This window comes from Physcomitrium patens, chromosome 3 (assembly GCF_059467195.1).
Source record: "Physcomitrium patens ecotype Gransden chromosome 3, ASM5946719v1, whole genome shotgun sequence".
Classification (NCBI taxonomy): domain Eukaryota; kingdom Viridiplantae; phylum Streptophyta; class Bryopsida; order Funariales; family Funariaceae; genus Physcomitrium; species Physcomitrium patens.
In genome coordinates, this window is record NC_143412.1 from 10,417,010 (window position 1) to 10,427,787 (window position 10,778).

General features: G+C 40.8%; 1 protein-coding gene and 2 long non-coding RNA genes across 3 annotated transcripts; 1 reads left to right on the top strand and 2 right to left on the bottom strand.

Annotated features, from left to right (window-relative positions):
- Positions 1–645: 645 nt before the first annotated feature.
- On the bottom strand, positions 646–4,871 carry LOC112279242 (uncharacterized). The gene is made up of 7 exons (XM_073532686.2): positions 4,462–4,871; positions 3,721–3,972; positions 2,567–3,055; positions 2,078–2,155; positions 1,612–1,653; positions 1,230–1,307; positions 646–1,075 (listed from the first exon to the last, which is right to left on the bottom strand). Exons 1-3 carry the CDS (start codon positions 4,809–4,811, stop codon positions 2,749–2,751), a joined length of 909 nt encoding a protein of 302 aa, XP_073388787.1. The 5' UTR covers positions 4,812–4,871; the 3' UTR covers positions 646–1,075; positions 1,230–1,307; positions 1,612–1,653; positions 2,078–2,155; positions 2,567–2,748.
- A 1,205-nt stretch (positions 4,872–6,076) lies between these two features.
- Positions 6,077–6,974, bottom strand: LOC149989499 (uncharacterized). The gene is made up of 2 exons (XR_016502075.1): positions 6,836–6,974; positions 6,077–6,702 (listed from the first exon to the last, which is right to left on the bottom strand). It is a non-coding gene; the product is annotated as an uncharacterized LOC149989499 (long non-coding RNA).
- Positions 6,975–7,914: 940 nt separating this feature from the next.
- On the top strand, positions 7,915–10,778 carry LOC149989500 (uncharacterized). Its single transcript, XR_016502074.1, has 4 exons — positions 7,915–7,960; positions 8,263–8,388; positions 8,647–8,737; positions 8,989–10,778. It is a non-coding gene; the product is annotated as an uncharacterized LOC149989500 (long non-coding RNA).

The following is a 10,778-nucleotide window of genomic DNA, read 5'->3' on the forward strand; positions in this document are numbered from 1 at the left end:
TGCATTCGTGGATATCGGGTCCGATCGAAACCATCCTCCAATCACTCTACTACAAACGATAAACTTGCATCGGGACACCTCGAATATGTCCCGATGTACACGTGTGTACATCTCGAATGCAAAAGTACTCCCTCTTTTTGCAGTACACTTGGGACATATTCAACTCCTGCAAGATCTTTCTCCGATTAAATCCTCATGAAAGAGAGAGAAGATAAAAACTAAAGTTGGACATGATCTAGATTAACTGCTACAGAAGAGATTCTCTTATCCCATCACATCATACAATCCATGACTCACCTGCGATTAATTACTGCAAACGCTGTTGCAGACCCTTCCTGAGATAGATAGTTGGACTCTCTCACGTGCCTAAATCGACAGAAGATAATTGTGAAAAAAATACGATGCAACATGACCCGAGAACTGACTAATTGTCCTTTGTAGCACCCCAAAAAAATTACGTATCCCTTCGAAAGTCACAGGTACCAACAAATTACAAACTTCTGAACAGCAAGAACTAGTTCTACTTAGATCAACAATTGATAGAATCAGACCACAATGATACAACTGATCCTTTGCACTTTCTCAAACCTTTCCTCACAGCTCCACATATTCATGTCACTATGCGAGGACAACAAAGCTGTAATATACTATTCAATTGCTGTCAGAACAAAGACAACAAGGTTCATTTCTTTTTTTCCAAAGATTGTACAGTTCCCGCACTGGGTCAGCAGCATGTTGAAAAAAATGCTGACAAATTCCTCACTGCTTGATCCCCTAACTGACGCTGTGCTGACTGGAGCTCAAAAAGCCCTCCGATTTTTCCGCAGACAGCATCTAAAATGAGCAGCTAGGGTAGAACTGTCAAAACCAGAAGTGCATCCACGACTAACTTCCTCTTCTTTTCCTTATGCTAACTCAATCGTCACGTAAAACTGACCGTTCCCCATAAGCTCTCTACACCTAAAGGACTATGGGTTTCTGGGTTACTCCCTAATCTTCATCTACAAGGAGAGTCGAATGCCTTTACACAGATTTACAACTTTCACCCAGGAGCTCCCATCATCAGTTGCTGCATCTGCATGATCAATAGTGCATATCACGGCCATCAATCCTTAACTAAAAATATGCAGGACACCTAAAAGAAACAAAGAAAAAGAAGACAGCAGCAATAGCAAAACAACAACAACAAGAAGCAAAGCCAGAACTAATTGCGAAGAAAGAAAACAAACCTTGTCATTTCAAAGATGCAGAAACAGAAGCCTGTAATACTAATAATGTTGAACCTGGTAGTTGCCAGGATTCATCATCTGCAAACCAATCCATTCCAGGAGAAGTAGCAATAGTCAAGTGCATGATTCAATATACGAAACTAACGCTGTCACAGCTTGATCAGCTTTTACTTTTGCCAACAAAATTAGTTTAAGTGCCAAATTAACACTTAACAATAATGAAACATGAAATTCGTACACATACAGCAATGCACAGCTGTTCACAATGAACACATCTTGCATTGTAGACTGAACTTCATAACAAAATTCACGTAAAACACACAATCATAAACACAAGAAACGAAAAAAATGCAAGAATAAACGAGGGTAAAACCAAACAAACCTGCGCTTGCATGTAAGGGTTATAGCCTCCTTGCTGCACCATCTAACAATCGAGAACGACAGTTAGCAAGAATCACACAAGCTCTTCCACACAACGAGGTGCAATAGCACTTGGCCAATTGTAGAAAACGTAAAGACTTTCAAATCATTGCAAAAATCTAACTGATTATTAATGCTCTGAACCTTTCTGGGCTATGCACTCGCTGATTAGCTGAATGTTATTCACTTTGCTCAAAAGTCCATTACTGTAGATCCACAAAATGAAAGGGTAGACTCGACCATCCTTTCAAGTACACAATCTGGCATTCCTGATTGTACGTCAACAATACTAAAAGGAGTGATTGATGTATGAGCCGAACAGCACCTTCACCAGTCCTTCAGAGAAAAAGTCTTGGCACAGAACATGCAGGGCCTTCAAAATCTAAGACTCGATCTAAAATCAAGTAAGAGCAGCATTACAAGCCCACCTGAACGCCAGGAGATACCATGCCACTTCCCTCCTTCTTGCCAGAAGATGATTCACCAGCCTTGTTCGTCAGAGCACCCTACACCACCAACGAAGGTATAAAGAAATGCTGAACGTATGAAATTGTGAAAGCATCTATACTTATAGTTCAGTAAAATAAAATGATAAATGATAAAACTGTTTGAACTCTGTCACAGCATAGAGATATGGAATGCAATATTAATTCCTTCAGCACAACCAAATAGTAGTAGAAATACCGCTGGATCATACCAGGGCAATTTACAGAACCATCAGCAAGATGACAAACTCCTGGCTGTGGTACAGTATTGCCTCTTACGACATAATTACTACAGTTCACTTCATTTTAGTTCATTGTTCAGAACACATTAATCAAAATATGGCTCTAAAAATGCAGAACAACAAAATACCATCAACACAGCCACAGTACTCCCACATGGAACATAGTGATAATAGTGAAGGTCTAGCATACCTCAGTCTGGAAGCCAACCGAGTCGATTTACCACACATGCCAATGAAAATGAATTAGTCCTTGAATTCATGCTGCAGCGATGATCTAAAAAATGCTCTGAGCAATCAACCATAAGCAAAATACTAGTGCTCTTTCACTGCAAAAATCCTGACCTACTCATTACCTTGAAAGCAGCATACAAGTTAGGGTTGGACAAGTGTTGTGGAATAATTAAACACATACCACATATTAAGAGACTCCTGCATGCATGTAAGGGAGCTTCGGGAGCAGACCAAAATAAAGGTAACCAAACTGTAGGAGAAAGATAGAGCAGTCAAGCAGGTCTTGAGAAAGGAGCGAACAGATAACAGCGAAAGTACCTCTCTGTACTTGTGAAGGTAAACCTTCAGCGGCTCGACGTAGTCTTCAAACCCTAATGTGCTCATGGCCCAAAGTAAATCATCTCCATTGATCGTCTTTCTCTTTTCCCGCTGACACTTGTCGCTAGCTCTGTAATAGGTCAAGGAAAACGGCAGACAATGCGGTGCAGGGAGGACAAACAAAAATAACGCCAAGTTTTACATTGTACACATGATCAAAGAAACCATCAAACCAAAATAGACTCCACTATGAAACGAAGAGACACAAAGACAATCACCGTTTCTTCAGCAGACACAATCATATTATGACAACCCGCACAATGATGATCTAAGGCACTGTGATGTTATGAGAAAAGCCAGTCACACGAACCAGACAACTTGCATGTTGCGGAGCAGAAAGTATCGACTCACAAGAATTTGTTCCGGACTGCAGACATGTAACTGAAAAGCGGCTAAAAGCTGAAACTGGAACAGAATTGGGGGATCTAAGCAAAGAAACATAGCTGTTGTGCATGTTACGAACTGTTGAATTCGGTAGAAATCATTAACGGCAAGTTTCCTCAGCTAAGAATGCAAGGTACAACACAAGCAGGAAGTAAGACGAAAGGACATCGAAACCAGGAACAATTGAGTGAACCTAACTCCATAAGAAAGTTACGGGAGGTAATAGAACTGCTTCAGTAACTTAACGCCAACGTTATTACGGTCCAACGGCCACATTAGCGGACGTAAAGAAACAGTAAGACAAGGGCAACATGCGACATATGACACCGAAAAACCATATCAAATGGATACTCGCTCGTGATGAAACTGATGAATTCGGAAACACACTCTTGAACTGTCTCCTTCGCATCTTTGGCAATCTTGGCATTAGCAGGCAACGCCTTCTTCATGATGCGGCTAATATTAGCGATTGGCAGGAAACGATCCTGCTCGCGAACGCTGGAGTTATCCCTCTCACCACTCCCATGGTTACCCCCGTAATCATCCGAGTGTGGACTGTCTTGACTGCCAGGACTTCCAGCCTCAGCCATTGAACTTATATTCCTACACCACCATGTCAAGGTGAGCCTCACGTCAAACAACAACACATTCTCAACCGCTTACTCACATTCATTTATACTCTCAGTGCTACCAACTCCGTAAAAAAGGAACACTCCATCCTCACATTTCATCACTTTCGTATGACCTGCTCCTCAGCATCACAACCGCCAACATTAAGCTCCCAACAACCCTCCCACACTAAAGCACAACCCCATCGACGCTCATTCATACACACTTCAAGAACGTCTCTCTCATTGACCAATAAAGAAATGTAATGAATCACTCGGCCGCCAACTCAACCCTCAGGCAAAACACTTCGCCCGCCTCTGGAACTCGTAAACGCAGCTAAACAAACCTCACATGCCGTGTCAAGTCACAAAAAGTTCACCTACGAGAGGCTTTTGACGGTATCGCTGCTGCTGCTGGTGCTAGACTTGGTATCAAATACAGGCGATAAGCGGTCGGACTGCTCTACGAAACATACAAACTCACCTAAAGGGAAGGCCTAGACGAATGCCGTGGGTTGGAGAGAGGAGCCTGCCCAGCAAAGCGAGACGCCGATGAAGTAAAAGGGTAAGTATTCCCAGGAGGCAATGAAGAAGGGAGGGAGGGAGGGAGGGAAGGGAGAGGGGGTCCGGTGTGGCGGAGGGAAGGGGAGGTCGAAGGGGAAGGAGAAGGGGACAACAACGTCTGCAGCGTATGTATGAGCTGCAGGAAGAGAGGGAGGAGGGTGAGATCGGTGCGAGGGAGGGAGGCAAGGGTAGCACGGAGGCAAAGCGGGCAACAGGAGGGAGAGAGGGAGGCTGGTTTGGCAGAGGGACGACGCTGTGCGCTTTCCCCATTGGCACATAGCCGCCCTTTACCACTTGTCTCTCTCCTCAACTCCCTCCTCCTCTGGCTCTCACCCAAGGCTTTCCCGACCTCCCTACAGTCACCGTCGACGTGTTCTGGCGGCTGCGTCCGTTCCACGTTGGGTAGAGACCGACGACGGACGACGCTTATGAGCAGTTCACCGCCTGTGCCGTCCACTTCCCTGCCACGACCTGAACGCGCGTTCCGTTCCTCGCATTGTTAAGTTTCTCTGGGGCCCACGCCTTCGTCCGCCTCCCCCGTCCTCTGAGGGAGCTCACTACTCGTATAATTTTTTTAATTTTAATTTAATTATGTAACTTTACTACCCTGGGGCAAATTGCCCCATCTTAGTAGAATGGCGTACCATGCTGCTCCTTGCGCTTCATGGGTTTCGTCATCTTGCTTTCTCTGGAGAAATTGCAGGTTCTTCACCAGTCCTACAAAATTCCAACATGGATGATGAAGCCCAAACCACGTTTATTCATTATGTGGATGGATGACATGGTTCATTCGTCCTTCCGAATTCACACCAGGGGACTTCTTTCCTCTCTCTCACTCCTGTCCTCCTCCTCCTCCAGGTCAGGTTTTCGTGTCCGCTCTTTTCTACCTTGTATAGACTCGTTAATGAATTTCCATGTCGATGATAAAGGACTCTTTCGATGTAGTTCGTGGATGAATTTTTCTTCATCCGTATACGATTCATCCCGTACATTCATCTCGTATATTCATCCAATTCTCAACGCACAATTTTCTCATCCCAGTACACAAGGCAGTGTCTTTTTACTTTTGAAATTTGCGTCCTTTTTTTCTTTTCTCCACATATTTATTTATTTATTTATTTGTTTTCATTCTTACTTGTACTTCTTCCCTTTCAATCAGTAAAAAATAAAATCCCCTGCACTGGAAATACTGTTTTACAAAAGGGAGAGCTTCCGAAGTGGAAAATGTTTAGTGCATTTATTATGTGTTGTTGTTGGTTTATTTGTTTATTTATGTGTTGTTGTAGGATTTATTTATTTGTTTATTTTTAGGTTGATTCATGGAACACGGCTATTGAAAACAAGTATTAGCAAAGAGGATTAGAATATACAAATCCATCAAAAGTAATAAAAAAATTATTTTAATTTCCAGGTTGTAAGATAAACTTGAATATTGATGCAGGTTTTTTTTATATTTTTTTAATCCAAAGGAAGGAAAATTAAAATAAAAAATAAATAAAAAATCAGAACTTGGCTTAAATTTAATAAGTAACTCCATGCACGTGTTGATTTCTGTTCATTTGTAAATACTATGTTCTCATTTCAAGAATGTTTTTGTTGTTGACAGTGTTGACATCAGCACTCAAGTAAAGACAATTTGATTCACATTTTTTAAAAAATACATATATTATCTTTTGTGCATAACTCTTGTATATTAATTTTTCAAAAAGAGAAACCTAGAATGTAGCGTGATTCTGCGTTTATGCTTGTCAGAGGGTGCAGTGCCCAAAATACAATAAGAAAAACACCAACATGCATATATTGTAAATGTTAATATCATTTGTGCTATTGTTAATTTCCACCAAATTTGAAGATGGGTACATGTCTAAGAAAAAAGACAATCAGGATACTACTAATACAAAATTCGAAATGTCCATTGTTGTCCTTTGTTGTCCAACACGAGCACTTGATGATAAGAACACATTCAGTGATGCTTGTGGCACAACTCTCTCTTAATGATAAATTTTATTTATTTTCCTTTTCCATAAAATAAGTATTAGTTGAAAGCTCCAGTTATTACCAACTGCACCCATTCAACTCCCAAAGTCGTGAAGACGTGCACACACCCCCCCCCCCTCCCCCAACAGTTAAACCCTAAAGTGGAGCAAACCGCTTGAAACGCCTGCAAAATGCTTCATCACCAGAATAGGGTTAAAAGGCTGCACTTTGACTGCAGGAAGACGTTGAGAATATCGAAAAGAGAAAAAGAAAACATCAGTGGGAAAATTAACTCTGATGAAGTGAGAAGAATTTACAAGCACGAAGAAGCTCATGGAAAAAATAGGCCGAAGTCGTTTACTAGCCACGTCATGAGATTACAGGCTTTAGAATCTCTCAATCAAACGTCAAGCGGTTCCCCCATTCCCTGAATCTTGTGCTGCACCCGCCAAGTCAGCCCTAAAATCATAACGTCGATCGCACACGCACAGCAATTGCGTGGATGAGAAGGAGGGAGCACAGTAGGTTTGCTGGCTGGCGAAGTATCCCGACGGAAGGGATAAGGGCCCCCCGAACCTGAGATTTCCAGTCCTTCGGGAATGGGGTTTCCTTAACCGCCTCAGACCGCCCGCAATCGCATCCACTTGCTCACCAAGTTGCCAGTTCTGTGCGTTCGCGGGTGGCTTGAGAATTGACTCCGTCGAGAGATCTCACGGAGGTTCCGCACCACGACGAACGGTTTATTCGTGAAGCGAGAGACAGAAACAGAGAGAGAGGGTTTTTCGTCACTGTGAGCTTCTTCACCACACTGCTTTCGCTCTCTCTATCTCTACTCCCCATCTGTGAGTGCAATTGGTCTCTAGTGGCAATTTTAGGCTTTCGTCCTACTCAGAGTTGTCTGCATTGATACTGGCGACCCGAGAACGCCCGCTCGATCCCCGAGTCCATGCGGCGGGCGGTGATGGGAAGAAGAAGAACAATAACAACAACAACAAAAACACGAGGAGGATGGATTCCACACCTTTTTCCTTTTTTCTATGTACGGAGGAGCCACGTGTGCAGAGTACAGTTCCGTGTGTAATCTGCGTCGAAGGATTTTCGCCTCCCCTCCCTTCTGGTTTTCGTGTGGAACGGACTCCCAAGGAGCGCTGATGACCAAAGGTTCGGCTGGTTCATGTATATGCGTGCTCACCACTTCTTCCACAAGTGGGGAGCTCCAGGCCCAAGCATCGCCACGTGTGTATTTATTAGCGTTAAAGTTAAGTTTGAAGTGTGAACTTAACAGCTGGGCGAACAATAAATAAGGTTGGAAAGGGAGTAATTATGGGAAGTATCTATGATCCCTCCCCCACCCAATACAACAGTTTATATATATATATATATATATATATATAAGAAATTGTTAAATGGATCAATATTGATTGAAAACCAATGAAAAAATGGTTGGGTCAATTTAACAATTCCTTTTATTTATATATATTTTATGTGTATTATGCATCATTCTGCTCGTCTTTGATGTGATGTGCTGATTGTGCACATCCCTATTTATTTGTTAATTTATTTGCATGTCCTTTTTTCATACAATTGTGTTAACTTCATTAAATGTTAAGCAATTTTTGTAAGTGCTAAGGAATTCATGACCTGTGTCAATTTCATAACTATACTGCAAGGAACATTGGATATGATGCAAAGAATACAAATATTCATTGAATTTCAAAGTTTAAGACATCTATTTATCGTGCAGAGGAACATTATGGCTTTTTGAGAGAGTTGTTAAGTTGAATAATATTCAACTATCCATTGTGAATTTGTGACAAAGCTTTTGGTGTTTTTATTGTCTTTTACATATTTACTACATAGTTCACTTAAGGTACTGTTAATAGTCGAGTTTACATAAAGTATTTTATATTTAAAAAATATAATAAAATATTCCTAAATATATATATATTCTAAATATTTCCAATATTTTATTATATTTAGGAAATATATATATTGGAAATCTTGTAATGCAAAAGAACACAAGAAGATAAAGTAACAAGTAAACATACTTTCAATTTTGGATTTATATTATTTTAATAGCATGCTTCTTAAAATAAAAAAATCGTTCATACTTTTAACAAAAAAGAAGAGTTCCACAACAAATGAAATTACGCATTAAATAAAATGAGTAATTTGGATACATGGACTAAAGTTATCAACCATCACATCCAATTTTTAAGGTAAGAAGTTCATTGATGGGTTAAACTGGATTATGATTGTTAGAGTAAATCAATATTATTAAAAAGCAATATAATTTTGCATATAATTCAAACTATTAAGATTAAAGAATTATAAATAGTATTAAAAATAAAACGATGCTTGAATGATTTATACAAATTTTTGAGATTGGTAATTTGTATAGATACAAATTTGCTTACATAAGATAAGTATCGTAACAATAAAAACACATGCTTATATATTTTATCAACAGTGTGCTATTGCAATTTGATGGTGGAAATGCGACTTTGTAAAAATCATTCTGAATTTCATTAAAATTTTAATACTGCCTAGTAATATACATACATACATACACATATACATACATATGCATGCAAGATTCAAGGTACCAAACAAAATAAATAAATAAATACTGAATATAACAACATTTAAAACTATCTAGTAATCTGGTTTTAAAATAAATGACTTGTTGCAATTTGATTATTTAATATGCATATTTATATATACATTCATTCCTTTTATTTTCTTTATGTAGCATGTGAGAAAATTGTATAATATACATGCATACATAAACATACATAAAAGAAGGCTAGAAAGATCTACGACTTTTGTGTGCCCAATGGCATACTATTGTACTTGAGTATGTGTATATATACGCACACACACACAAATAATTAAATAAATAATTAAATCTATTCAAATTCATTTGAAAAAAATAATAATTTGATTTCTTCATGATTTCTTGTGAGGCTGGCCTTGGAGACTAGCAGCAACGGGGGGAAATCTTCGTCTCGCATGTTGAACTTGTCTGGTTGTTGCTGAGCAGCAGCAGCTGCGTTTTTTAAGCTAGCGATTGGCTTTCTTGAACCACATGAGCGGACAATCACAATGTCGAGACCCACTTGAATTAAACAAACAGAGGAGAACGAGGAGGACGAGGAGATTTACACATCCACAGTCAGTTGTGAGGCAAGTTTTGGTTATGACCACTACTTACGGCGACTGACCGACACCATCGTCAATGTCTAGGAACCGCAACATGAATCCAGGGTGAAAGCTTGACCACAAATTCCTGCACCTTGCGGACTATGATCCCAATGCCTTGCGACAACGTAACTTTCAGGAAGAAGCCGATGGATATGAAGACCAAAACTTACTGTGTTTCAAGCTATCTGTATTGCCGATTTAGGATATACGCAACAGATGACATAATGGCGCTTCGTCGTGGAGAGTCGTGGAGATCAACATTGGATCTACTTTCACGCCACTGAACATAACCTCAACGGTTGGGTTATTATTGACGTTATTGTTGTTCAATCACGATGAATGCAAACTGCCTTTGAAAGAAAAGGATAACATGACATCAAGTTTATCAGATGAAATAACACTATGAACAACCTCGAGACCGCCACCTAGACTACGAACTCCGGATGCGATGAGCTTACAAACCAGAATACCCCGACCAAATTTAACGAGAAGCTCCTTAGCATACGTAAGCTTCGATAACAACGACGGCATATACACCTCTTCACCATGCGGAATTTGAACTTTGGCTGCCTGTCACGGGCCATCACCGCATTGTCTCACAATCCTACGGGAGAGATTCAGATTCTCCTCATCCGCCGCCTCTTCGAATCTTGCAAGGTTGTCGACGACGGTGCACATCGTTGTCTCATCCAACGGATTCCGCATGTGGGTACCACTCCCGTCTCCTAGTCCACTCGTGATGCACACAGCAACCCATCTTCTCCTACATTCTCCAGATTCTTCGAAGTGATGCTCTTGAACTGAACGGCGCAGGCAGCAGCAACGTCCATGGCAAGGTGTTACCTTTAGTGCTAGCAATCCGCGGTGTGGTCTCTTTTTCCAACTCCTCTTTGACGTCAAACTTCTAGTCACTGGTGCTCCATCTGAGGCTTTCACTGATTGTTTCCATAGCACCATGCCTCGGATCTAGCGCAGCCTTGCATTCTAGCCATGACAATCTCAAACCCCCTCGTCGTCGTTGCTGGTGCACAAACAATGTGATTTGTGCACTCTTTA